The sequence below is a fragment of the Oncorhynchus mykiss genome, chromosome 25 (assembly GCF_013265735.2).
Source record: "Oncorhynchus mykiss isolate Arlee chromosome 25, USDA_OmykA_1.1, whole genome shotgun sequence".
NCBI lineage: Eukaryota > Metazoa > Chordata > Actinopteri > Salmoniformes > Salmonidae > Oncorhynchus > Oncorhynchus mykiss.
This window is the reverse complement of record NC_048589.1, coordinates 46,920,801-46,948,623: the sequence shown is the minus strand read 5'-3', so window position 1 is coordinate 46,948,623 and position 27,823 is coordinate 46,920,801. Positions and strand designations below refer to the sequence as shown.

Genomic DNA, 27,823 nt, shown 5'->3' with positions numbered 1-27,823 from the left:
GGAGGAGGGGAGGAGGGGAGGAGGGGAGGAGGAGAGGAGGGGAGGAGGAGAGGAGGAGAGGAGGGGAGGAGGGGAGGAGGAGGGAAAACAGAAAGAGATTTCATAAACCAAACGCTCCAAGAGAAAATGCACCAAACACCAAAACACTAAAATCACCGAACATCAGGAGCATCTCAGATTAGACCAGTCACCATGGGAATAGAGGGTTAGGGTTAGAGGTCAGGGGTTAGGGGTCACAGGAAGCAAGACTGAAGACCTTATTCCACGGGCTCAAGTCGGCTTGATGTAACACCACTAGGATGGTCTTTACCACCACCTGACAACAGCGGACACCCAGAGCAGCCATAGAGAAGCCATCACCCAGAGGTCACCACCACACCATGTACTGCTGTCAAACTGAGGAGAGGGGAGAGAGGGATGAATACACTGATATGGCTGGAATAACATGGTGTGTGTTTGAGGAAGGGGGAGAGGGCAGCCTATTGAAGTACTAGCACTAATGAAGGGTGTGGTTGTATTGATCTGAGGCAGGAGATGGTAAATGGATGAGACAAGCTACCTGACAAAACTCAGCCCTAACATAGGAGAGTGGGGGGTTTCTGCTCATCAACCAGCCAGTCATTCAGCAGCACAGGAGAGATAGACTGAGTCAGAACAGGGGACATATAGAGAGAGATATAGAGGGGAAACAGGGGAGAGATAGAGGAGAGGAAACCGAGGGGGAGAGATAGACGAGGGGAGACAGAGAGGGAGAGAGAAGGAGAGATAGAGGAGGAGAGTAAACAGAGAGGGAGATATAGAGGAGAGGAAACTGAGGGGGAGCGATAGAGGAGGGGAGACAGAGAGGGAGAGATAGAGGAGAGTAAACAGAGAGGGAGATATAGAGGAGAGGAAACCGAGGAGGAGAGATAGACGAGGGGAGACAGAGAGGGAGAGATAGAGGAGAGTAAACAGAGAGGGAGAGATAGAGGAGGGGAGACAGATAGGGAGAGATAGAGGAGGAGAAACAGAGGGAGAGATAGAGGAGAGTAAATGGAGAGGGAGAGATAGAGGAGAGGAACCTGAGGGTGAGAGATTGAGGAGGGGAGACAGAGAGGGAGAGATAGAGGAGAGTAAACAGAGAGGGAGAGATAGAGGAGGGTAGACAGATAGGGAGAGATAGAGGAGAGTAAACGGAGAGGGAGAGATAGAGGAGAGTAAATGGAGAGGGAGAGATAGAGGAGAGGAACCTGAGGGGGAGAGATAGAGGAGGGGAGACAGAGAGGGAGAGATAGAGGAGAGTAAACGGAGAGGGAGAGATAGAGGGGAGGAACCTGAGGGGGAGAGATAGAGGAGGGGAGACAGAGAGGGATAGATAGAGGAGAGTAAACGGAGAGGGAGAGATAGAGGAGAGGAACCTGAGGGGAAGAGATAGAGGAGGGGAGACAGAGAGGGAGAGAGAAGGAGAGATAGAGGAGGAGAGTAAACAGAGAGGGAGAGATAGAGGAGAGTAAACAGAGAGGGAGAGATATAGGAGAGTAAACGGAGAGGGAGAGATAGAGGAGAGGAAACAGGGGGAGAGATAGAGGGAGAGATAGAGGAGAAGAAACTAAGGGGGAGAGATAGAGGAGAAGAAACTGAGGGGGAGAGATAGAGGAGGGGAGACAGATAGGGAGAGAGAAGGAGAGATAGAGGAGGAGAAACTGAGCGGGGGAGATAGATAGAGGAGCGGAAACAGATGGGTTAGATAGATAGAGGAGGGGAGACAGATGGGTTAGATAGAGAGAGGAGGGGGAACAGATGGGTTAGATAGAGAGAGGAGGGGGAACAGATGGGTTAGATAGATAGAGAAGGGGAGACAGATGGGTTAGATAGATAGAGGAGGGGAGACAGATGGGTTAGATAGATAGAGGAGGGGAGACAGATGGGTTAGATAGATAGAGGAGGGGAGACAGATGGGTTAGATAGATAGAGGAGGGGAAACAGATGGGTTAGATAGATAGAGGAGGGGAGACAGATGGGTTAGATAGATAGAGGAGGGGAGACAGATGGGTTAGATAGAGAGAGGAGGGGGAACAGATGGGTTAGATAGAGAGAGGAGGGGAGACAGATGGGTTAGATAGATAGACGGGGGGGAACAGATGGGTTAGATAGATAGAGGAGGGGAAACAGGTGGGTTAGATAGATAGAGGAGGGGAAACAGGTGGGTTAGATAGATAGAGGAGGGGAAACAGGTGGGTTAGATAGATAGAGGAGGGGAGACAGATGGGTTAGATAGATAGAGGAGGGTTGTTACAACAGTAGACAGCTTGGAACGCCAGGTGGTCGTAGTGATAGTGGGTTTACCTGGTTTACTTGGTCTGTGTACCGTGAGCCAGAAGGCGTTTTCTGACTTTCCTACAAAGTTAGATGCTCGACACCAGTACTTCCCGGCATCAGCTTCGGTCACATTCAACACAGCCAGTATAACATCAACCTCTGTTCTCCTGCTCACTAGACTCTGGATAGAAGGGGTTAAAATACACTGGTGTAAACAACAACAACAACAACACAGCCAGTATAACATCAACCTCTGTTCTCCTGCTCACTAGACTCTGGATAGAAGGGGTTAAAATACACTGGTGTAAACAACAACACAGCCAGTATAACATCAACCTCTGTCCTCCTGCTGACTGGACTCTGGAGGAGAGGAGGGTTAGAACCATACAATTACATATTATAACTCCACATTTGGATCCTAGCAACATGCCCAAAAAATTATCAATTTTGTTAAAGGAAAACTTTGATCCAACAGGATCTCTGTGGTTAACCCACCGTGAGATGGAAGCTGTAGATGAGGACATTAAAGGAAAGGGAAAGGAAGGATAACTAGTCAGTCCGACAACTGAAAGTAAGTACGTACGCAGAACACACACACCGCATCATTACTCGTGACAGAAAAAAACTGTTGATCAATAATTAAACACAAGGAGAAAACAGAACATGTATCAAAACTGGACGTGGTTCATTAAAACAGATCATTTATCATATGAAGTATTAATATATTATATCTGGCTCACCCATAGAACACATTTATATAGGAATGACTGTGAATAAAAGTATCTGCTAAATGACGTACATTATACAGTTGAAGTCGGAAGTTTACATACACTTGGGTTGGAGTCATTAAAACTTGTTTTTCAACCACAACACACATTTCTTCTTATGGCTGCAGGGGCAGTATTGAGTAGCTTGGATGAAAGGTGCCCAGAGGTGCCCAGAGTAAAAGGCCTGCTCCTCAGTCCCAGTTGCTAATATATGCATATTATTATTATTATTATTGGATAGAAAACACTCTGAAGTTTCTAAAACTGTTTGAATGATGTCTGTGAGTATAACAGAACTGGCCCCATTTTCTGTGCGCCGTCTCAGATTATTGCATGGTTTGCTAGTTTTTTTTTAATCTGACACAGCGGTTGCATTAAGGAGAGGTATATCTATAATTCCATGTGTATAACTTGTATTATCATCTATATTTATGATGAGTACTTCTGTTGAATCGATGTGGCTATGCAAAATCATTGAATGTTTTTGGAACTAGTGAACGTAACGCGCCAATGTAAACTCCGATTTTTTTATATAAATATGAACTTCATCAAACAAAACATACATGTATTGTGTAACATCAAGTCCTATGAGTGTCATCTGATGAAGATCATCAAAGGTTAGTGATTCATTTTATCTCTTTGGCTGGAAAAATGTCTGTGTTTATTCTGTGGCTTGGTGGTGACCTAACATAATCGTTTGTAAAGCATATTTGAAATCGGACACTGTGGTGGGATTAACAACAAGATTACCTTTAAAACGGTATACGATACTTGTATGTTTGAGGATTTCTGTTGTTTTGAATTTGGCGCCCTGCACTTTCACTGGCTGTTGTCATATCATCCCGTTAACGGGATTTCAGCCCTAAGAAGTTTTAACAAACTATAGTTTTGGCAAGTCGGTTCGGACATCTACTTTGTGCATGACACAAGTAATTTTTCCAACAATTGTTTACAGACAGATTATTTCACTATAATCCACTGTATCACAAATCCAGTGGGTCAGAAGTTTACATACACTAAGTTGACTGTGCCTTTAAACAGCTTGCAAAATTCCAGAAAATGATGTCATGGCTTTAGAAGCTTCTGATAGGCTAATTAACATCATTGTGTAACGGGTGTCGTCGTCTGAGGAAGAATCAGACCAAAGCGCAGAGCGGTAAGTGTTCCTGATATTTATTTGAACTGAACACTAGAACAAAATAACAAAGTGCAAAAACGAACCAAAACTGTCCTGTCAGGTGCAGAAAACACTAAACACAGGTGGGAAAACGTATGGTTCCCAATCAGAGACAACGATAGACAGCTGTCCCTGATTGAGAACCACACCCGGCCAAAAACAAAGAAATACAAAAACATAGAAAAAGGAACATAGAATGCCCACCCAAATCACACCATGACCAAACCAACATAGAGACATATAAAGGTCTCTAAGGTCAGGTTGTGACACATTTGGCTGAATTGGAGGTGTACCTGTATTTCAAGGCCTACCTTCAAACTCAGTGCCTCTTTGCTTGACATCATGGGAAAATCTAAAGAAATCAGCCAAGACCTCAGAATTGTTTTAGACCTCCACAAGTCTGGTTCATCATTGGGAGCAATTTCCAAACGCCTGAAGGTACCACGTTCATCTGTACAAACTATAATACGGAAGTATAAACACCATGGGACCACGCAGCCGTCATACCGCTCCGGAAGGAGACGCGTTCTGTCTCCCAGAGATTAACATACTTTGGTGCGAAAAGTGCAAATCAATCCCAGAACAACAGCAAAGGATCCTGTGAAGATGCTGGAGGAAACAGGTACACAAGTATCTATATCCACAGTAAAACGAGTCCTATATCGACATAACCTGAAAGGCCGCTCAGCAAGGAAGAAGCCACTGCTCCAAAACCTACATAAAAAAGCCAGACTCCGGTTTGCAACTGCACATGGGAACAAAGATCATACTTTTTGGAGAAATGTCCTCTGGTCTGATGAAACAAAAATAGAACTGTTTGGCCATAATGACCATAGTTATGTTTGGAGGAAAAAGGGGGAGGCTTGCAAGCCGAAGAACACCATCCCAACCGTGAAGCACGGGGTTGGCAGCATAATGTGGGGGTGCTTTGCTGCAGGAGGGACTGGTGCACTTCACAAAATAGATGGCTTCATGAGGTAGGAAAGACCCCCCCCCATCAGTTATAGTTGTAGGATGTCAGTAGACCCCCCCATCAGTCATAGTTGTAGGATGTCAGTAGATCACCCCATCAGTCATAGTTGTAGGATGTCAGTAGACCCTCCATCAGTTATAGTTGAAGGATGTCAGTAGACCCCCCCATCAGTCATAGTTGTAGGATGTCAGTAGATCACCCCATCAGTCATAGTTGTAGGATATCAGTAGACCCCCCCATCAGTTATAGTTGTAGGATGTCAGTAGATCACCCCATCAGTCATAGTTGTAGGATGTCAGTAGACCCCCCCATCAGTTATAGTTGAAGGATGTCAGTAGACCCTCCCATCAGTCATAGTTCTAGGATGTCAGTAGACCCCCCCATCAGTTATAGTTGAAGGATGTCAGTAGACCCTCCCATCAGTTATAGTTGAAGGATGTCAGTAGACCCCCCCATCAGTCATAGTTGTAGGATGTCAGTAGATCACCCCATCAGTCATAGTTGTAGGATATCAGTAGACCCCCCCATCAGTTATAGTTGTAGGATGTCAGTAGATCACCCCATCAGTCATAGTTGTAGGATGTCAGTAGACCCCCCCATCAGTCATAGTTGTAGGATGTCAGTAGATCACCCCATCAGTCATAGTTGTAGGATGTCAGTAGACCCCCCCCCCATCAGTTATAGTTGTAGGATGTCAGTAGATCACCCCATCAGTCATAGTTGTAGGATATCAGTAGACCCCCCCATCAGTTATAGTTGTAGGATGTCAGTAGATCACCCCATCAGTCATAGTTGTAGGATGTCAGTAGACCCCCCCATCAGTCATAGTTGTAGGATGTCAGTAGATCACCCCATCAGTCATAGTTGTAGGATGTCAGTAGACCCCCCCCCCTCCCATCAGTTATAGTTGTAGGATGTCAGTAGACCCCCCATCAGTCATAGTTGTAGGATGTCAGTAGATCACCCCATCAGTCATAGTTGTAGGATGTCAGTAGACCCCCCCATCAGTCATAGTTGTAGGATGTCAGTAGATCACCCCATCAGTCATAGTTGTAGGATGTCAGTAGACCCCCCCATCAGTCGTAGTTGTAGGATGTCAGTAGACCCCCCCCATCAGTCATAGTTGTAGGATGTCAGTAGATCACCCCATCAGTCATAGTTGTAGGATGTCAGTAGACCCCCCCCCATCAGTCGTAGTTGTACGATGTCAGTAGACCCCCCCCATCAGTCATAGTTGTAGGATGTCAGTAGACCCCCCCATCAGTCATAGTTGTAGGATGTTAGTAGACCCCCCCCCCCCCCCCATCAGCCATAGTTGTAAGATGTCGGTAGACCACCCCATCAGTCATAGTTGTAGGATGTCAGTAGACCCCCCCCCCATCAGTCATAGTTGTAGGATTTCAGTAGACCCCCCCCATCAGTCATAGTTGTAGGATGTCAGTAGACCCCCCCCCCCATCAGTCATAGTTGTAGGATGTCAGTAGATCACCCCATCAGTTATAGTTGTAGGATGTCAGTAGATCACCCCATCAGTCATAGTTGTAGGATGTCAGTAGATCACCCCATCAGTCATAGTTGTAGGACGTCAGTAGACCCCCCCATCAGTCATAGTTGTAGGATGTTAGTAGACCCCCCCCCCTCCCCATCAGTCATAGTTGTAAGATGTCGGTAGACCACCCCATCAGTCATAGTTGTAGGATGTCAGTAGACCCCCCCCCCCCATCAGTCATAGTTGTAGGATGTCAGTAGACCCCCCCCATCAGTCATAGTTGTAGGATGTCAGTAGACCCCCCCCCCCCCATCAGTCATAGTTGTAGGATGTCAGTAGATCACCCCATCAGTTATAGTTGTAGGATGTCAGTAGATCACCCCATCAGTCATAGTTGTAGGATGTCAGTAGATCACCCCATCAGTCATAGTTGTAAGATGTCAGTAGAGCTGTGGCATGGTGGGGCCAGTCCCAGATCAACTCTACAGACTGTGGTGGGGCCAGTCCCAGATCAACTCTACAGCCTGTGGAGGGGCCAGTCCCAGATCAACTCTACAGCCTGTGGTGGGGCCAGTCCCAGATCAACTCTACAGCCTGTGGTGGGGCCAGTCCCAGATCAACTCTACAGACTGTGGAGGGGCCAGTCCCAGATCAACTCTACAGACTGTGGAGGGGCCAGTCCCAGATCAACTCTACAGACTGTGGTGGGGCCAGTCCCAGATCAACTCTACAGACTGTGGTGGGGCCAGTCCCAGATCAACTCTACAGCCTGTGGTGGGGCCAGTCTCAGATCAACTCTACAGACTGTGGTGGGGCCAGTCCCAGATCAACTCTACAGACTGTGGTGGGGCCAGTCCCAGATCAACTCTACAGACTGTGGAGGGACCAGTCCCAGATCAACTCTACAGCCTGTGGTGGGGCCAGTCCCAGATCAACTCTACAGCCTGTGGTGGGGCCAGTCTCAGATCAACTCTACAGACTGTGGTGGGGCCAGTCCCAGATCAACTCTACAGCCTGTGGTGGGGCCAGTCCCAGATCAACTCTACAGACTGTGGTGGGGCCAGTCCCAGATCAACTCTACAGACTGTGGTGGGGCCAGTCCCAGATCAACTCTACAGACTGTGGTGGGGCCAGTCCCAGATCAACTCTACAGCTTGTGGTGGGGCCAGTCTCAGATCAACTCTACAGACTGTGGTGGGGCCAGTCCCAGATCAACTCTACAGACTGTGGTGGGGCCAGTCACAGATCAACTCTACAGACTGTGGAGGGGCCAGTCTCAGATCAACTCTACAGCCTGTGGTGGGGCCAGTCCCAGATCAACTCTACAGACTGTGGTGGGGCCAGTCCCAGATCAACTCTACAGACTGTGGTGGGGCCAGTCCCAGATCAACTCTACAGACTGTGGAGGGGCCAGTCCCAGATCAACTCTACAGCCTGTGGTGGGGCCAGTCCCAGATCAACTCTACAGACTGTGGAGGGGCCAGTCCCAGATCAACTCTACAGACTGTGGAGGGGCCAGTCTCAGATCAACTCTACAGCCTGTGGTGGGGCCAGTCCCAGATCAACTCTACAGCCTGTGGTGGGGCCAGTCCCAGATCAACTCTACAGACTGTGGAGGGGCCAGTCCCAGATCAACTCTACAGCCTGTGGTGGGGCCAGTCCCAGATCAACTCTACAGACTGTGGAGGGGCCAGTCCCAGATCAACTCTACAGCCTGTGGTGGGGCCAGTCCCAGACTGCTTCAATTATGTGGAGATGAAAATAGTGTGGAGCCGTGGTCTGGGTAGCCGAGGCGCTCTCTGTCCTCTCACTCTTTCTCTGCCCCTTCTCTCTCTGCCCCCCTCTCTCTCTCTCTGTCTCTTTCTTTGTCCCCTCTTTCTCTGTCACCCCTCTCTCTGTCCCCCCCCCTCTCTCTCTCTCTCTCTCTCTCTCTCTCTCTCTCTCTCTCTCTCTCACACTTCTAATTCTCTCACTCTTTCTCTCTTTCTCTCTCACTATCAGCTCTCCTTCTCTCTCTCTTTCTCTCTCTGTCCTCTCTCTCTCTCTCTCTCTTTCTCTCTTGCTCACCTCCTACTTCTGTCTTTCTCTCTGTCCTCTCTCTCTCTCTGTCTTTCACTCTGTCTCTGTCACTGTCTCTTTCTCTCTCTTTCAGCTCTCCCACTTCTCCCCCTCTCTCTCTCTCTCTCTCAGCTCTCCTACTTCTCTCTCTCTCTCTCTCTCGCTCTCTCTCTCTCTCTGCTGACTCTGCCCTTCCCCTTGTTCTTCCGCTCAGTTTTTCCATGGTGGCTTTTTCGAGTGCCTCTTCCCTCCTTCCCTCTCTCCTCCTCCTCTCCTCCTCCTCCCTCTCTCAGACGAGGCGACACAGCACATCAGAGTCTGGGTGGTTAACAGCCGTCTCTCCCTGCCTCCCTGCCGCCACCACACTAGTTAACTTTAGTCCAAACCAGATGATTGTTTTATTCCCTCGGTGCCAAAATGGGAAAGCCAAATTCTTTATTTCTCTGGGAGTCTCTTTCTCTGAGTTCAAATAAAATCTGTTTTTAAAACACTCTGGTGGGAAGGAAGGGTGTTGTCCCCTGAGAGGAATCCTGCATGCTCTCTTCTAGATCACCAGACTACTGCTCTGTTACAGAACTATACATGCTAAACAAACTAGAAGACTAAGGAGAGAGACCAGAGTCTCTATAATCCTTTAAAGAAACATCACACTATCAACTGAACACCAAACTAAAACTACTCTCCCCATGACCTCATCCTAACCTTGTATGAAGAAGGTTAGAGGTCAACTCAATGTATCCCTTCTTGCCTCACAGCTACTACAGACAAGAGTAATACTAGAGTTTAATCTAGTGTCTCTTCTTATTGGTCCAAGTCAATCTGGATGTCAGGTCTGATTGACCAAGTAGACAGGAAGTCAGATCTGATTTGCTCTAGCTGACAAGAAGTCAGGTGTGATTGATTCAGCAGACCGTTAAGTCCCACCCACCTTGAGTATGTTGACGTATGGGACACCGTCGGGACCATACCGGGATCCGTTCACCTCAATGTGCTTCAGCCACTGGATGTGAGGCTGGGCATCGCTGTACACCTTACAGTGGAACTCCACATTACTGCCCAATACCACTGTCTGATTGGCTGGAAGACCTGCCTGGAGGATGGGCCTGTGAGGGGAGCGCTCTGAATGGGCCAGAGAAGTGAGAGGGGCAGGAGGTTTGTCAGCAGAACACAAACACACAGGTGTAGTATGGATTCTGATGACTTTGATACCATGTGACAATATGAACTGAAGTCAATTAATCTATCAGTTCCCAAATTATGACATCTTGTTGGAGCGTCTTACCTTGCAAGTCTAGCTGGTAGCTGTGGTGGTGTCTTACCTAGCACGTCTAGCTGGTAGCTGTGGTGGTGTCTTACCTAGCACGTCTAGCTGGTAGCTGTGGTGGTGTCTTACCTAGCACGTCTAGCTGTGGTGGTGTCTTACCTAGCACGTCTAGCTGGAAGCTGTGGTGGTGTCTTACCTAAGCATGTCTAGCTGGTAGCTGTGGTGGTGTCTGACCTAGCACATATAGCTGATAGCTGTGGTGGTGTCTTACCTAGGACGTCTAGCTGTGGTGGTGTCTTACCTAGCACGTCTAGCTGTGGTGGTGTCTTACTTAGCACGTCTAGCTGTGGTGGTGTCTTACCTAGCATGTCTAGCTGGTAGCTGTGGTGGTGTCTTACCTAGCACGTCTAGCTGTGGTGATGTCTTACCTAGCACGTCTAGCTGTGGTGGTGTCTTACCTAGGAAGTCTAGCTGGTAGCTGTGGTGGTGTCTTACCTAGCACGTCTAGCTGTGGTGGTGTCTTACCTAGCACGTCTAGCTGTGGTGGTGTCTTACCTAGCACGTCTAGCTGTGGTGGTGTCTTACCTAGGACGTCTAGCTGTGGTGGTGACTTACCTAGCAGGTCTAGCTGTGGTGGTGTCTTACCTAGCACGTCTAGCTGGTAGCTGTGGTGGTGTCTTACCTAGCATGTCTAGCTGTGGTGGTGTCTTACCAAGCATGTCTAGCTGAGTGGTGTCTTACCTAGCAGGTCTAGCTGTGGTGGAGTCTTACCTAGCACGTCTAGCTGTGGTGGTGTCTTACCTAGCAGGTCTAGCTGTGGTGGTGTCTTACCTAGCACGTCTAGCTGGTAGCTGTGGTGGTGTCTTACCTAGCACGTCTAGCTGTGGTGGTGTCTTACCTAGCACGTCTAGCTGTGGTGGTGTCTTACCTAGCATGTCTAGCTGTGGTGGTGTCTTACCTAGCACGTCTAGCTGTGGTGGTGTCTTACCTAGCAGGTCTAGCTGTGGCTGTGTCTTACCTAGCATGTCTAGCTGTGGTGGTGTCTTACCTAGCACGTCTTGCTGTGGTGGTGTCTTACCTAGCATGTCTAGCTGTGGTGGTGTCTTACCTAGCACGTCTAGCTGGTAGCTGTGGTGGTGTCTTACCTAGCACGCCAAGCTGTGGTGGTGTCTTACCTGGCAAGTCTAGCTGTGGTGGAGTCTTACCTAGCACATCTAGCTGTGGTGGTGTCTTACCTAGCACGTCTAGCTGTGGTGGTGTCTTACCTAGCATGTCTAGCTGTGGTGGTGTCTTACCTAGCACGTCTAGCTGTGGTGATGTCTTACCTAGCACGTCTAGCTGGTAGCTGTGGTGATGTCTTACCTAGCACGTCTAGCTTGTAGCTGTGCTGGTGTCTTACCTAGCACTTCTAGCTGTGGTGGTGTCTTACCTAGCATGTCTAGCTGTGGTGGTGTCTTACCTAGCATGTCTAGCTGTGGTGGTGTCTTACCTAGCACGTCTAGCTGTGGTGGTGTCTTACCTAGCATGTCTAGCTGTGGTGGTGTCTTACCTAGCACGTCTAGCTGGTAGCTGTGGTGGTGTCTTATCTAGCACGTCTTGCTGTGGTGGTGTCTTACTTAGCATGTCTATCTGGTAGCTGTGGTGGTGTCTTACCTAGCACGCCGAGCTGTGGTGGTGTCTTACCTAGCACGTCTAGCTGTGGTGGTGTCTTACCTAGCATGTCTAGCTGTGGTGGTGTCTTACCTAGCATGTCTAGCTGTGGTGGTGTCTTACCTAGCACGTCTAGCTGTGGTGATGTCTTACCTAGCACGTCTAGCTGGTAGCTGTGGTGGTGTCTTACCTAGGAAGTCTAGCTGGTAGCTGTGGTGGTGTCTTACCTAGCACGTCTAGCTGTGGTGTTTTAACTAGCACGTCTAGCTGTGGTGGTGTCTTACCTAGCATGTCTAGCTGGAAGCTGTGGTGGTGTCTTACCTAGCATGTCTATCTGGTAGCTGTGGTGGTGTCTTACCTAGCACGTCTAGCTGTGGTGGTGTCTTACCTAGCAGGTCTAGCTGTGGTGGTGTTTTACCTAGCATGTCTAGCTGGAAGCTGTGGTGGTGTCTTACCTAGCACGTCTAGCTGGTAGCTGTGGTGGTGTCTTACCTAGCACGTCTAGCTGGTAGCTGTGGTGGTGTCTTACCTAGCAGGTCTAGCTGTGGTGGTGTCTTACCTAGCATGTCTAGCTGTGGTGGTGTCTTACCAAGCATGTCTAGCTGTGGTGGTGTCTTACCTAGCACGTCTAGCTGTGGTGGAGTCTTTCTTACCTAGCAGGTCTAGCTGTGGTGGTGTCTTACCTTGTACCTCTAGCTGTTGTGGAGTCTTACCTAGCACGTCTAGCTGTGGTGGTGTCTTACCTAAGCAGGTCTAGCTGTGGTGGTGTCTTACCTAGCATGTCTAGCTGTGGTGGAGTCTTACCTAGCACGTCTAGCTGTGGTGATGTCTTACCTAGCACGTCTAGCTGGTAGCTGTGGTGGTGTCTTACCTAGCACTTCTAGCTGTGGTGATGTCTTACCTAGCACGTCTAGCTGTGGTGATGTCTTACCTAGCAGGTCTAGCCGGTAGCTGTGGTGGTGTCTTAATTGGCACGTCTAGCTTGTAGCTGTGGTGGTGTCTTACCTAGCACTTCTAGCTGTGGTGGTGTCTTACCAAGCATGTCTAGCTGTGGTGGTGTCTTACCTAGCATGTCTAGCTGTGGTGGTGTCTTACCTAGCACGTCTAGCTGTGGTGGTGTCTTACCTAGCATGTCTAGCTGTGGTGGTGTCTTACCTAGCACGTCTAGCTGGTAGCTGTGGTGGTGTCTTATCTAGCACGTCTTGCTGTGGTGGTGTCTTACTTAGCATGTCTATCTGGTAGCTGTGGTGGTGTCTTACCTAGCACGCCGAGCTGTGGTGGTGTCTTACCTAGCACGTCTAGCTGTGGTGGTGTCTTACCTAGCATGTCTAGCTGTGGTAGTGTCTTACCTAGCACGTCTAGCTGTGGTGATGTCTTACCTAGCACGTCTAGCTGGTAGCTGTGGTGGTGTCTTACCTAGGAAGTCTAGCTGGTAGCTGTGGTGGTGTCTTACCTAGGACGTCTAGCTGTGGTGGTGTCTTACCTAGCAAGTCTAGCTGTGGTGGTGTCTTACCTAGCACGTCGAGCTGTGGTGGTATCTTACCTAGCACGTCTAGCTGGTAGCTGTGGTGGTGTCTTATCTAGCACGTCTAGCTGTGGAGGTGTCTTACCTACCATGTCTAGCTGGTAGCTGTGGTGGTGTCTTACCTAGCACGTCTAGCTGTGGTGGTGTCTTACCTAGCACGTCTAGCTGTGGCTGTGTCTTACCTAGCACGTCTAGCTGGTAGCTGTGGTGGTGTCTTACCTAGCACGTCTAGCTGTGGTGTCTTAACTAGCATGTCTAGCTGTGGTGGTGTCTTACCTAGCACGTCTAGCTGGAAGCTGTGGTGGTGTCTTACCTAGCATGTCTAGCTGGTAACTGTGGTGGTGTCTGACCTAGCACGTCTAGCTGGTAGCTGTGGTGGTGTCTTACCTAGCACGTTTAGCTGGTAGCTGTGGTGGTGTCTTACCTGGCACGTCCAGCTGTGGTGGTGTCTTACCTAGCACGTCTAGATGTGGTGGTGTCTTACCTAGCACGTCTAGCTGGTAGCTGTGGTGGTGTCTTAATTGGCACGTCTAGCTTGTAGCTGTGGTGGTGTCTTACCTAGCACTTCTAGCTGTGGTGGTTTCTTACCTAGCACGTCTAGCTGTGGTGGTGTCTTACCTAGCATGTCTAGCTGTGGTGGTGTCTTACCTAGCACGTCTAGCTGTGGTGGTGTATTACCTAGCACGTCTAGCTGTGGTGGTGTCTTACCTAGCACGTCTAGCTGGTAGCTGTGGTGGTGTCTTACCTAGCACGTCTAGCTGTGGCTGTGTCTTACCTAACACCTCTAGCTGTGGTGGTGTCTTACCTAGCACGTCTAGCTGTGGTGGTGTCTTACTTAGCATGTCTAGCTGGTAGCTGTGGTGGTGTCTTATCTAGCACGTCTAGCTGTGGTGGTGTCTTACCTAGCATGTCTAGCTGGTAGCTGTGGTGGTGTCTTACCTAGCACGTCTAGCTGTGGTGTCTTAACTAGCACGTCTAGCTGTGGTGGTGTCTTACCTAGCACGTCTAGCTGTGGTGGTGTCTTACCAAGCACGTCTAGCTGGTAGCTGTGGTGGTGTCTTACCTAGCACGTCTAGCTGTGGTGTCTTAACTAGCAGGTCTAGCTGTGGTGGTGTCTTACCTAGCACGTCTAGCTGGAAGCTGTGGTGGTGTCTTACCTAGCACGTCTAGCTGTGGTGTCTTAACTAGCACGTCTAGCTGTGGTGGTGTCTTACCTAGCACGTCTAGCTGTGGTGTCTTAACTAGCACGTCTAGCTGTGGTGGTGTCTTACCTAGTACGTCTAGCTGGAAGCTGTGGTGGTGTCTTACCTAGCATGTCTAGCTGGTAGCTGTGGTGGTGTCTGACCTAGCACGTCTAGCTGGTAGCTGTGGTGGTGTATTACCTAGCACGTCTAGCTTGTAGCTGTGGTGGTGTCTTACCTAGCACGTCCAGCTGTGGTGGTGTCTTACCTAGCACGTCTAGCTGTGGTGGTGTCTTACCTAGCACGTCTAGCTGGTAGCTGTGGTGGTGTCTTAATTGGCACGTCTAGCTTGTAGCTGTGGCGGTGTCTTACCTAGCAAGTCTAGCTGTGGTGGTGTCTTACCTAGCACGTCTAGCTGTAGTGGTGTCTTACCTAGCATGTCTAGCTGTGGTGGTGTCTTACCTAGCACGTCTAGCTTTGGTGGTGTCTTACCTGGCATGTCTAGCTGTGGTGGTGTCTTACCTAGCACGTCTAGCTGGTAGCTGTGGTGCTGTCTTACCTAGCATGTCTAGCTGTGGTGGTGTCTTAGCTAGCACGTCTAGCTGGTAGCTGTGGTGGTGTCTTACCTAGCACGTCTAGCTGGTAGCTGTGGTGGTGTCTTACCTAGCACATCTAGCTGTGGTGGTGTCTTACCTAGCACGTCTAGCTGTGGCTGTGTCTTACCTAGCACGTCTAGCTGTGGTGGTGTCTTACCTAGCACGTCTTGCTGTGGTGGTGTCTTACCTAGCACGTCTAGCTGGTAGCTGTGGTGGTGTCTTACCTAGCACGTCTAGCTGTGGTGGTGTCTTACCTAGCACGTCTTGCTGTGGTGGTGTCTTACCTAGCACATCTAGCTGGTAGCTGTGGTGGTGTCTTACCTAGTACGTCTAGCTGGAAGCTGTGGTGGTGTCTTACCTAGCATGTCTAGCTGGTAGCTGTGGTGGTGTCTGACCTAGCACGTCTAGCTGGTAGCTGTGGTGGTGTATTACCTAGCACGTCTAGCTTTTAGCTGTGGTGGTGTCTTACCTAGCACGTCCAGCTGTGGTGGTGTCTTACCTAGCACGTCTAGCTGTGGTGGTGTCTTACCTAGCACGTCTAGCTGGTAGCTGTGGTGGTGTCTTAATTGGCACGTCTAGCTTGTAGCTGTGGCGGTGTCTTACCTAGCAAGTCTAGCTGTGGTGGTGTCTTACCTAGCACGTCTAGCTGTAGTGGTGTCTTACCTAGCATGTCTAGCTGTGGTGGTGTCTTACCTAGCACGTCTAGCTTTGGTGGTGTCTTACCTGGCATGTCTAGCTGTGGTGGTGTCTTACCTAGCACGTCTAGCTGGTTGCTGTGGTGCTGTCTTACCTAGCATGTCTAGCTGTGGTGGTGTCTTAGCTAGCACGTCTAGCTGGTAGCTGTGGTGGTGTCTTACCTAGCACGTCTAGCTGGTAGCTGTGGTGGTGTCTTACCTAGCACATCTAGCTGTGGTGGTGTCTTACCTAGCACGTCTAGCTGTGGCTGTGTCTTACCTAGCACGTCTAGCTGTGGTGGTGTCTTACCTAGCACGTCTTGCTGTGGTGGTGTCTTACCTAGCACGTCTAGCTGGTAGCTGTGGTGGTGTCTTACCTAGCACGTCTAGCTGTGGTGATGTCTTACCTAGCACGTCTAGCTGTAGTGGTGTCTTACCTGGCAAGTCTAGCTGTGGTGGTGTCTTACCTGGCAAGTCTAGCTGTGGTGATGTCTTACCTAGCATGTCTATTTGTGGTGGTGTCTTACCTAGCACGTCTAGCTGGTAGCTGTGGGTGATGGTGCCGTACTTGTTCTGTACAACACAGGTGTAGTTCCCACGGTCTGAAGGGACAGCACTCTCCATCACCAGACTCCACTGCTGGTGCCTTAGCTGAGGGGGAGAGAGGGAGAAGCAGAGAGGGGGTAAGGCAGGGAGGGAGGAGAGAAGGAGAAGCAGAGAGGGGGTAAGGCAGGGAGGGAGGCGAGAGGGAGAAGCAGAGAGGAGGTAAGGCAGGGAGGGAAGAGAGAGGGGGTAAGGCAGGGAGGGAGGAGAGAGGGGGTAAGGCAGGGAGGGAGGAGAGAGGGGGTAAGGCAGGGAGGGAGGAGAGAGGGGGTAAGGCAGGGAGGGAGGAGAGAGGGAGAAGCAGAGAGGGGCTAAGTCAGGGAGGGAGGAGAGAGGGAGAAGAAGAGAGGGGGTAAGGCAGGGAGGGAGGAGAGAGGGAGAAGCAGAGAGGGGTAAGGCAGGGAGGGAGGAGAGAAGGAGAAGCAGAGAGGGGGTAAGGCAGGGAGGGAGGAGAGAGGGGGTAAGGCAGGGAGGGAGGAGAGAGGGGGTAAGGCAGGGAGGGAGGAGAGAGGGGGTAAGGCAGGGAGGGAGGAGAGAGGGGGTAAGGCAGGGAGGGAGGAGAGAGGGGGTAAGGCAGGGAGGGAGGAGAGAGGGTGTAAGGCAGGGAGGGAGGAGAGAGGGGGTAAGGCAGAGAGGGAGGAGAGAGGGGGTAAGGCAGGGAGGGAGGAGAGAGGGGGTAAGGCAGGGAGGGCGAAGAGAGGGATGGGAGGTAAAGAGGGGGTGAGGGAAGGGGTTTGGAAGAGGGGAGAGGCAGCAGACAGGGGAGGGTGTGAGGAAGAGGGGGGAGAGGCAGACAGGGAAGGGTGTGAGGAAGACGGGGAGGGGCAGACAGGAAAGGGTGTGAGGAAGAGGGGGAGAGGTAGACAGGGAAGGGTGTATAAGCAGGGTGAGGGGAGAGAGAAGGGGGTGAGGAAGAGGGGGGAGAGTTAGACAGGGAAGTGGGTGAGGAATAGGGGTGAGGGGGAGAGTGAAGGGGGTGAGGAAGAGGGGGAGAGGTAGACAGGGAAGGGGGTGAGGCATGGTTAGCATGGGGGTTCAACATAAGACTGTGGATGAAAAACAAAAAGGTGAAAAAGAGGATTGGCTAACATGGCAAAGACAAGAGATGAACAATAGAGAGACAAAGACAGGGGAGACAAGAGAGAGACAGGAGAGGGACAGGAGAGAGACAGAGACAGGAGAGAGACAGGAGAGAGACAGGAGAGAGACAGGAGAGGGACAGGAGAGAGACAGAGATAAAAGAGAGACAGGAGAGAGACAGGAGAGAGACAGGAGAGGGACAGGAGAGAGACAGAGATAAAAGAGAGACAGGAGAGAGACAGGAGAGCGACAGAGACAGGAGAGAGACAGGAGAGAGACAGAGATAAAAGCGAGACAGGAGAGGGACAGGAGAGGGACAGAGACAGGAGAGAGACAGAGACAGGAGAGGGACAGGAGAGAGACAGAGACAGGATAGAGACAGGAGAGAGATAGAGACAGGAGAGACAGAGACAGGAGAGAGACAGAGACAGAAGTCTGGTATTTGAGAATATTAAAACTAGACAGAAACAGCCAGAGGGGCTAAACTTCGCTGCTTATTGTGAAGAGGAGAGAAATATAGAATAGAGAGAGAGAAATAAAGAGAGGTAGTGTATTGTTATGACTGGTGTATTGAAGGCAGAGATGATTTGACAGCTCAGTGGAAACATGATGATAATATATAACCCAGTGTACATTATAAACTGTCCCTGTGTAGTACTGTTACTACAGTGTAGTAACCCTGACATGAACTCAGCTAGAAGGTCATAGTGACTAAGAGAGTGAGTGATGTCACAGGATGGAACGCTTCACATTACCTCGCTGCGATGGAACCTTATGCAGAGAGAGTTAATCCCTACCCCGTTTAAACCCCACTCTGGGTAGAACCGTTTAAACCTCACTCTGGGTAGAACCGTTTAAACCCCACTCTGGGTAGAACCGTTTAAACCCTACTCTGGGTAGAACCGTTTAAACCCTACTCTGGGTAGAACCGTTTAAACCCTACTCTGGGTAGAACCGTTTAAGCCCTACTCTGGGTAGAACCGTTTAAACCTCACTCTGGGTAGAACCGTTTAAACCCCACTCTGGGTAGAACCGTTTAAACCCTACTCTGGGTAGAACCGTTTAAACCCCACTCTGGGTAGAACCATTTAAACCCCACTCTGGGTAGAACCGTTTAAACCCCACTCTGGGTAGAACCGTTTAAACCCTACTCTGGGTAGAACCGTTTAAACCCCACTCTGGGTAGAACCGTTTAAACCCTACTCTGGGTAGAACCGTTTAAACCCCACTCTGGGTAGAACCGTTTAAACCCCACTCTGGGTAGAACCTTTTAAACCCTACTCTGGGTAGAACCGTTTAAACCCCACTCTGGGTAGAACCGTTTAAACCCCACTCTGGGTAGAACCGTTTAAACCCCACTCTGGGTAGAACCTTTTAAACCCTACTCTGGGTAGAACCGTTTAAACCCCACTCTGGGTAGAACCGTTTAAACCCCACTCTGGGTAGAACCTTTTAAACCCTACTCTGGGTAGAACCGTTTAAACCCCACTCTGGGTAGAACCGTTTAAACCCCACTCTGGGTAGAACCGTTTAAACCCTACTCTGGGTAGAACCGTTTAAACCCCACTCTGGGTAGAACCGTTTAAGCCCTACTCTGGGTAGAACCGTTTAAACCCCACTCTGGGTAGAACAATTTAAACCCCACTCTGGGTAGAACCGTTTAAACCCCACTCTGGGTAGAACCGTTTAAACCCTACTCTGAGTAGAACCGTTTAAACCCTACTCTGAGTAGAACCGTTTAAGCCCTACTGTAGACTGGGTAACACTAGAGAGATAGATCACTTCGCCAGTCAGTCATTTATAGTTCTGTAATTGTGGAGAAGAATGCTCTCTCTCTCTTCTTGCTCTCCATATCTCCTCTCCCTCTCTTCTGTCTCTCTCCCTCTCTTTCTGCTCTTTTCTCTCTCTCTCTCTCTCTCTCTCTCTCTCTCTCTCTCTCTCTCTCTCTTTCTCTCTTTCTCTCTTTCTGCTCTTCTCTCTCTCTCTCTCTCTTTCTGCTCCTCTCTCTCTCTTTCTGCTCCTCTCCCTCTCTCTCCCTCTCTCTTCATCTTTCCCCCCCCCCCCCCCTCTCTCTCTCTCTCTCTCTCTCTCTCTCTCTCTTTCTGCTCTTCTCTCTCTCTCTCTCTCTTTCTGCTCCTCTCTCTCTCTCTCTCTTTCTGCTCCTCTCTTTCTGCTCTTCTGTCTCTCTTTCTGTTGGAGGCCCGGGTGGAAAATAATGCTGCAGTGTAAATATTATGGAGAGTGTTTTTTCTCAGTTGCATGGTAACAGAGCCCAGGCACAGTACAGGCTGGCAAATGTTTTTTATACCCTGCCCCTCCCCTGCACCCCCCCTCCCCCATCTTCTGCCCCCCTCACCCCACCCCTTCTGGCCCCATACCCCCTCTCCTGCCCCCGGTTCCCCTCCTCTCTGCTTCAGCCCCCTTCTTCTCTCAAACAAGCTCCCCTCCTCCCCCTGCCTCGCCCTTACCTCGCCCCTGCCCCACCGCCAGCCCTGCCTCCTCCCCCCCCAACAACCCACTGTGTGTGTGAGGAGTCAAACTGCAGTCAATGGCTCCTCTTATGAGGTAGATGTGTGAAGCCTTGTGCCGTGGTAATGCTGCTGTATTTGTGCGTGTGCGTGTGCGTGTGCGTTTGTGTGTGAAGTGGGTAAAAGTCTCAGAAGAACCTTTCTCTGTATAACTTACCATCGTGTATTAAATACATACGCATCAGATTTTCTAAAACAACCCTGACTAAAACAGCCCTGACTAAAACAGCCCTGACTAAAACAACCCTGACTAAAACAGCCCTGACTAAAACAGCCCTGACTAAAACAACCCTGACTAAAACAGCCCTGACTAAAACAGCCCTGACTAAAACAGCCCTGACTAAAACAGCCCTGACTAAAACAGCCCTGACTAAAACAGCCCTAACTAAAACAGCCCTGACTAAAACAACCCTGACTAAAACAGCCCTGACTAAAACAACCCTGACTAAAACAGCCCTGACTAAAACAGCCCTGACTAAAACAGCCCTGACTAAAACAGCCCTAACTAAAACAGCCCTGACTAAAACAGCCCTAACTAAAACAGCCCTGACTAAAACAACCCTGACTAAAACAACCCTGACTAAAACAGCCCTAACTAAAACAGCCCTGACTAAAACAACCCTGACTAAAACAACCCTGACTAAAACAACCCTGACTAAAACAGCCCTGACTAAAAACACCCTGACTAAAACAGCCCTAACTAAAACAACCCTGACTAAAACAGCCCTGACTAAAACAGCCATGACTAAAACAACCCTGACTAAAACAGCCCTGACTAAAACAGCCCTGACTATAACAGCCCTAACTAAAACAGCCCTGACTGTAACAGCCCTGACTAAAACAACCCTGACTATAACAGCCCTGACTAAAACAACCCTGACTAAAACAACCCTGAATAAAACAGCCCTGACTAAAACAACCATAACTAAAACAACCCTGACTAAAACAACCCTGACTAAAACAGCCCTGACTAAAACAGCCCTGACTAAAACAACCCTAACTAAAACAGCCCTGACTAAAACAGCCCTGACTAAAACAGCCCTGACTAAAACAGTCTTGACTAAAACAGCCCTGACTAAAACAGCCCTGACTAAAACAGCCCTGACGATAACAGCTCTGACTAAAACAGCCCTAACTAAAACAGCCCTGACTAAAACAGCCCTGACTAAAACAGCCCTGACTAAAACAGCCCTGACTAAAACAACCCTGACTAAAACAGCCTTGACTAAAACAGCCCTGACTAAAACAACCCTGACTAAAACAACCCTAACTAAAACAACCCTAACTAAAACAGCCCTAACTAAAACAGCCCTGACTAAAACAGCCCTGACTAAAACAGCCCTGACTAAAACAGCCCTGACTAAAACAGCCCTGACTAAAACAGCCCTGACGATAACAGCTCTGACTAAAACAGCCCTGGCTAAAACAGCTCTGACTAAAACAGCCCTGACTAAAACAGCCCTGACTAAACAGCCCTGACTAAAACAGCCCTGACTAAAACAGCCCTGACTAAAACAACCCTGACTATAACAGCCCTGACTAAAACAGCTCTAACTAAAACAGCCCTGACTAAAACAGCCCTGACTAAAACAGCCCTGACGATAACAGCCCTGACTAAAACAACCCTGACTAAAACAACCCTGACTAAAACAGCCCTGACGATAACAGCCCTGACGATAACAGCCCTGACTAAACAGCCCTGACTAAACAGCCCTGACTAAAACAGCCCTGACGATAACAGCCCTGACTAAAACAGCCCTAACTAAAACAGCCCTGACTAAAACAGCCCTGACTAAAACAGCTCTAACTAAAACAGCCCTAACTAAAACATCCCTGACTAAAACAGCCCTGACTAAAACAGCTCTAACTAAAACAGCCCTAACTAAAACAGCCCTAACTAAAACAGCCCTGACTAAAACAGCAAAACAGAAATATCAGCAACTACAATGTCCTGAATGCTGTAATTTAGTTGTATTCTCTCTTCAGACTTCAGTCCATTTAGCTGGTTTGTGCAAAGTGAGGATGCAACCTAGTGAACCAGGAGGCTGAGCAGTATTAATGTCCCCATCGTTATAATCCATTCAGCCAATCAACATACAGATTCCACAGAGAATTAACTGATTAAGCAGCTTTACTCTGAAGTCAGAGAGATTTAGAGTTTTACATACCTGGCTACAGTGGTCAGCATAGCATGGGAATGAGAAGTTTATGTCTGGCCAGGACTACAGGAAACTCTGCTCTCTACCAGGTATATAGGAGTTTATGTCTGCCAGGACTACAGGAAACTCTGCTCTCTACCAGGTATATAGGAGTTTATGTCTGCCAGGACTACAGGAAACTCTGCTCTCTACCAGGTATATAGGAGTTTATGTCTGGCCAGGACTACAGCAAACTCTGCTCTCTACCAGGTATATAGGAGTTTATGTCTGGCCAGGACTGACATTTCTTCAGCCTCCTGAGGTTGAAGAGGCGCTGTTGCGCCTTCTTCACCAAACTGTCTGTGTGGGTGGACATTTTCATATTGTCAGTGACGTGCACGCAGAGGAACTTTGAAGCTTTTCAACTTCTACACTGTGGTCCCGTCGATGTTGTCCCGTCGATAGGCTGTCTCCTCCCTGTAGGATGTCTCCTCCCTGTAGGATGTCTCCTCCTCCCTGTAGGATGTATCCTCCTCCCTGTAGGATGTATCCTCCTCCCTGTAGGATGTCTCCTCCCTGTGGGCTGTCTCCTCCTCCCTGTAGGATGTCTCCTCCTCCCTGTAGGATGTCTCCTCCCTGTAGGATGTCTCCTCCTCCCTGTAGGATGTCACCTCCTCCCTGTAGGATGTCTCCTCCCTGTAGGATGTCTCCTCCCTGTAGGCTGTCTCCTCCTCCCTGTAGGCTGTCTCCTCCCTGTAGGCTGTCTCCTCCCTGTAGGCTGTCTCCTCCCTGTAGGATGTCTCCTCCCTGTAGGATGTCTCCTCCCTGTAGGATGTCTCCTCCTCCCTGTAGGATGTATCCTCCTCCCTGTAGGATGTATCCTCCTCCCTGTAGGATGTCACCTCCTCCCTGTAGGATGTCTCCTCCCTGTAGGATGTCTCCTCCCTGTAGGCTGTCTCCTCCTCATTGTAGGCTGTCTCCTCCCTGTAGGCTGTCTCCTCCCTGTAGGCTGTCTCCTCCCTGTAGGATGTCTCCTCCCTGTAGGCTGTCTCCTCCTCCCTGTAGGATGTCTCCTCCTCCCTGTAGGATGTCTCATCGCCCCTGTAGGATGTCTCCTCCCTGTAGGATGTCTCCTCCTCCCTGTAGGATGTCTCCTCCCTGTAGGCTGTCTCCTCCCTGTAGGATGTCTCCTCCCTGTAGGCTGTCACCTCCTCCCTGTAGGATGTCTCCTCCTCCCTGTAGGTTGTCTCCTCCTCCCTGTAGGATGTCTCCTCCTCCCTGTAGGCTGTCTCCTCCCTGTAAGATGTCTCCTCCTCCCCGTAGGCTGTCTCCTCCCTGTAGAATGTCTCCTCCTCCCTGTAGGATGTCTCCTCCCTGTAGGATGTCTCCTCCCTGTAGGATGTCTCATCCCTGTAGGATGTCTCCTCCCTGTAGGATGTCTCCTCCTCCCTGTAGGATGTCTCCTCCTCCCTGTAGGATGTATCCTCCTCCCTGTAGGATGTATCCTCCTCCCTGTAGGATGTCACCTCCTCCCTGTAGGATGTCTCCTCCCTGTAGGATGTCTCCTCCCTGTAGGCTGTCTCCTCCTCCCTGTAGGCTGACTCCTCCCTGTAGGCTGTCTCCTCCCTGTAGGCTGTCTCCTCCCTGTAGGATGTCTCCTCCCTGTAGGCTGTCTCCTCCTCCCTGTAGGATGTCTCCTCCTCCCTGTAGGATGTCTCATCCCCCCTGTAGGATGTCTCCTCCCTGTAGGATGTCTCCTCCTCCCTGTAGGATGTCTCCTCCCTGTAGGCTGTCTCCTCCCTGTAGGATGTCTCCTCCCTGTAGGCTGTCACCTCCTCCCTGTAGGTTGTCTCCTCCTCCCTGTAGGATGTCTCCTCCTCCCTGTAGGATGTCTCCTCCCTGTAGGATGTCTCCTCCTCCCCGTAGGCTGTCTCCTCCCTGTAGAATGTCTCCTCCTCCCTGTAGGATGTCTCCTCCCTGTAGGATGTCTCCTCCCTGTAGGATGTCTCATCCCTGTAGGATGTCTCATCCCTGTAGGATGTCTCCTCCCTGTAGGATGTCTCCTCCCTCTAGGATGTCTCCTACTCCCCGTAGGCTGTCTCCTCACTGTAGGATGTCTCCTCCTCCCTGTAGGATGTCTCCTCCCTGTAGGTTGTCTCCTCCCTGTGGGATGTCTCCTCCCTGTGGGATGTCTCCTCCCTGTAGGCTGTCTTCTCCCTGTAGGATGTCTCCTCCCTGTAGGATGTCTCCTCCCTGTAGGATGTCTCCTCCTCCCTGTAGGATGTCTCCTCCTCCCTGTAGGATGTCTCCTCCCTGTAGGATGTCTCCTCCCTGTAGGATGTCTCCTCCTCCCTGTGGGATATCTCCTCCTCCCTGTTAGATGTCTCCTCCCTGTAGGATGTCTCCTCCTCCCTGTAGGATATCTCCTCCTCCCTGTTAGATGTCTCCTCCTCCCTGTAGGCTGTCTCCTCCCTGTAGGATGTCTCCTCCTCCCTGTAGGATGTCTCCTTCTCCCTGTAGGATGTCTCCTCCTTGTAGGATGTCTCCTCACTGTAGGATGTCTCCTCGCTGTAGGATATCTCCTCCCTGTAGAATGTCTCCTCCCTGGTAGGATGTCTCTTCCTCTCTGTAGGATGTCTCCTCCTCCCTGTAGGCTGTCTCCTCCCTGTAGGCTGTCTCCTCCCTGTAGGTTGTCTCCTCCCTGTAGGCTGTCTCCTCCTCCCTGTGGGATGTCTCCTCCTCCCTGTAGGATGTCTCCTCCACCCTGTAGGCTGTCTCCTCCCTGGAGGATGTCTCCTCCCTGTAGGATGTCTCCTCCTCCCTGTAGGCTGTCTCCTCCATGTAGGCTGTCTCCTCCCTGTAGGCTGTCTCCTCCCTGTAGGCTGTCTCCTCCCTGTAGGCTGTCTCCTCCCTGTAGGCTGTCTCCTCCCTGTAGGCTGTCTCCTCCCTGTAGGCTGTCTCCTCCCTGTAGGCTGTCTCCTCCCTGTAGGCTGTCACATCCTCCCTTTAGGATGTCTCCTCCTCCCTGTAGGATGTCTCCTCCTCCCTGTAGGATGTCTCCTCCTCCCTGTAGGCTGTCTCCTCCATGTAGGCTGTCTCCTCCCTGTAGGCTGTCTCCTCCCTGTAGGCTGTCTCCTCCCTGTAGGCTGTCTCCTCCTCTCTGTAGGCTGTCTCCTCCATGTAGGATGTCTCCTCCCTGTAGGCTGTCTCCTCCCTGTAGGATGTCTCCTCCCTGTAGGCTGTCTCCTCCCTGTAGGATGTCTCCTCCTCCCTGTAGGATGTCTCCTCCTCCCTGTAGGCTGTCTCCTCTTCCCTGTAGGCTGTCTCCTCTTCCCTGTAGGATGTCTCCTCTTCCCTGTAGGATGTCTCCTCCTCCCTGTAGGATGTCTCCTCCTCCCTGTAGGATGTCACCTCCTACCTGTAGGATGTCTCCTCCCTGTAGGCTGTCTCCTCCTCCCTGTAGGCTGTCTCCTCCCTGTAGGCTGTCTCCTCCCTGTAGGATGTCTCCTCCCTGTAGGCTGTCTCCTCCTCCCTGTAGGATGTCTCCTCCTCCCTGTAGGATGTCTCATCCCCCCTGTAGGATGTCTCCTCCCTGTAGGATGTCTCCTCCTCCCTGTAGGCTGTCTCCTCCCTGTAGGCTGTCTCCTCCCTGTAGGCTGTCTCCTCCTCCCTGTAGGCTGTCACATCCTCCCTTTAGGATGTCTCCTCCTCCCTGTAGGATGTATCCTCCTCCCTGTAGGATGTCTCCTCCTCCCTGTAGGATGTCTCCTCCCTGTAGGATGTCTCCTCCTCCCTGTAGGATGTCTCCTCCTCCCTGTAGGATGTCTCCTCCTCCCTGTAGGATGTCTACTCCTCCCTGTAGGATGTCTCCTCCTCCCTGTAGGCTGTCTCCTCCCTGTAGGATGTCTCCTCCTCCCCGTAGGCTGTCTCCTCCCTGTAGGATGTCTCCTCCTCCCTGTAGGATGTCTCCTCCTCCATGTAGGCTGTCTCCTCCCTGTAGGCTGTCTCCTCCCTGTAGGCTGTCTCCTCCCTGTAGGCTGTCTCCTCCTCTCTGTAGGCTGTCTCCTCCCTGTAGGATGTCTCCTCCCTGTAGGCTGTCTCCTCCCTGTAGGATGTCTCCTCCCTGTAGGCTGTCTCCTCCCTGTAGGATGTCTCCTCCTCCCTGTAGGATGTCTCCTCCTCCCTGTAGGCTGTCTCCTCTTCCCTGTAGGCTGTCTCCTCTTCCCTGTAGGATGTCTCCTCTTCCCTGTAGGATGTCTCCTCCTCCCTGTAGGATGTCTCCTCCTCCCTGTAGGATGTCACCTCCTACCTGTAGGATGTCTCCTCCCTGTAGGCTGTCTCCTCCTCCCTGTAGGCTGTCTCCTCCCTGTAGGCTGTCTCCTCCCTGTAGGATGTCTCCTCCCTGTAGGCTGTCTCCTCCTCCCTGTAGGATGTCTCCTCCTCCCTGTAGGATGTCTCATCCCCCCTGTAGGATGTCTCCTCCCTGTAGGATGTCTCCTCCTCCCTGTAGGCTGTCTCCTCCCTGTAGGCTGTCTCCTCCCTGTAGGCTGTCTCCTCCCTGTAGGCTGTCACATCCTCCCTTTAGGATGTCTCCTCCTCCCTGTAGGATGTATCCTCCTCCCTGTAGGATGTCTCCTCCTCCCTGTAGGATGTCTCCTCCCTGTAGGATGTCTCCTCCTCCCTGTAGGATGTCTCCTCCTCCCTGTAGGATGTCTCCTCCTCCCTGTAGGATGTCTACTCCTCCCTGTAGGATGTCTCCTCCTCCCTGTAGGCTGTCTCCTCCCTGTAGGATGTCTCCTCCTCCCCGTAGGCTGTCTCCTCCCTGTAGGATGTCTCCTCCTCCCTGTAGGATGTCTCCTCCTCCCTGTAGGATGTCTCCTCCCTGTAGGATGTATCCTCCCTGTAGGCTGTCTCCACCCTGTAGGATGTCTCCTCCCTGTAGGATGTCTCCTCCTCCCTGTAGGATGTCTCCTCCTCCCTGTAGGATGTCTCCTCCTCCCTGTAGGATGTCTCCTCCCTGTAGGATGTCTCCTCCTCCCTGTTAGATGTCTCCTCCTCCCTGTAGGCTGTCTCCTCCATGTAGGCTGTCTCCTCCCTGTTGGATGTCTCCTCCCTGTTGGATGTCTCCTCCCTGTAGGCTGTCTCCTCCCTGTAGGCTGTCTCCTCCTCCCTGTAGGCTGTCTCCTCCCTGTAGGCTGTCTCCTCCCTGTAGGATGTCTCCTCCCTGTAGGCTGTCTCCTCCTCCCTGTAGGATGTCTCCTCCTCCCTGTAGGATGTCTCATCCCCCCTGTAGGATGTCTCCTCCCTGTAGGATGTCTCCTCCTCCCTGTAGGCTGTCTCCTCCCTGTAGGCTGTCTCCTCCCTGTAGGCTGTCTCTTCCCTGTAGGCTGTCACATCCTCCCTTTAGGATGTCTCCTCCTCCCTGTAGGATGTATCCTCCTCCCTGTAGGATGTCTCCTCCTCCCTGTAGGATGTCTCCTCCCTGTAGGATGTCTCCTCCTCCCTGTAGGATGTCTCCTCCTCCCTGTAGGATGTCTCCTCCTCCCTGTAGGCTGTCTCCTCCCTGTAGGATGTCTCCTCCTCCCCGTAGGCTGTCTCCTCCCTGTAGGATGTCTCCTCCTCCCTGTAGGATGTCTCCTCCTCCCTGTAGGCTGTCTCCTCCATGTAGGCTGTCTCCTCCCTGTAGGCTGTCTCCTCCCTGTAGGCTGTCTCCTCCCTGTAGGCTGTCTCCTCCTCTCTGTAGGCTGTCTCCTCCCTGTAGGATGTCTCCTCCCTGTAGGCTGTCTCCTCCCTGTAGGATGTCTCCTCCTCCCTGTAGGATG

At 50.8% G+C, this 27,823-nt stretch overlaps 1 protein-coding gene across 4 annotated transcripts in view; it reads right to left on the bottom strand.

Moving 5' to 3' along the window:
• Window positions 1-27,823, bottom strand: part of fgfr3 (fibroblast growth factor receptor 3) — a 223,665-nt gene that overhangs the window by 58,566 nt on the left and 137,276 nt on the right. For 2 of the 4 annotated variants that reach the window (XM_036962310.1, XM_036962309.1), the window contains exons 6-8: window positions 16,180-16,303; window positions 9,691-9,881; window positions 2,326-2,479 (exon numbers count right to left, since the gene is read on the bottom strand). In XM_036962310.1, the coding sequence (XP_036818205.1) occupies window positions 2,326-2,479; window positions 9,691-9,881; window positions 16,180-16,303 (469 nt within the window). The remainder of the gene's footprint in view (window positions 1-2,325; window positions 2,480-9,690; window positions 9,882-16,179; window positions 16,304-27,823) is intronic. The other 2 variants (XM_036962312.1, XM_036962311.1) reach the window with 2 other exon arrangements.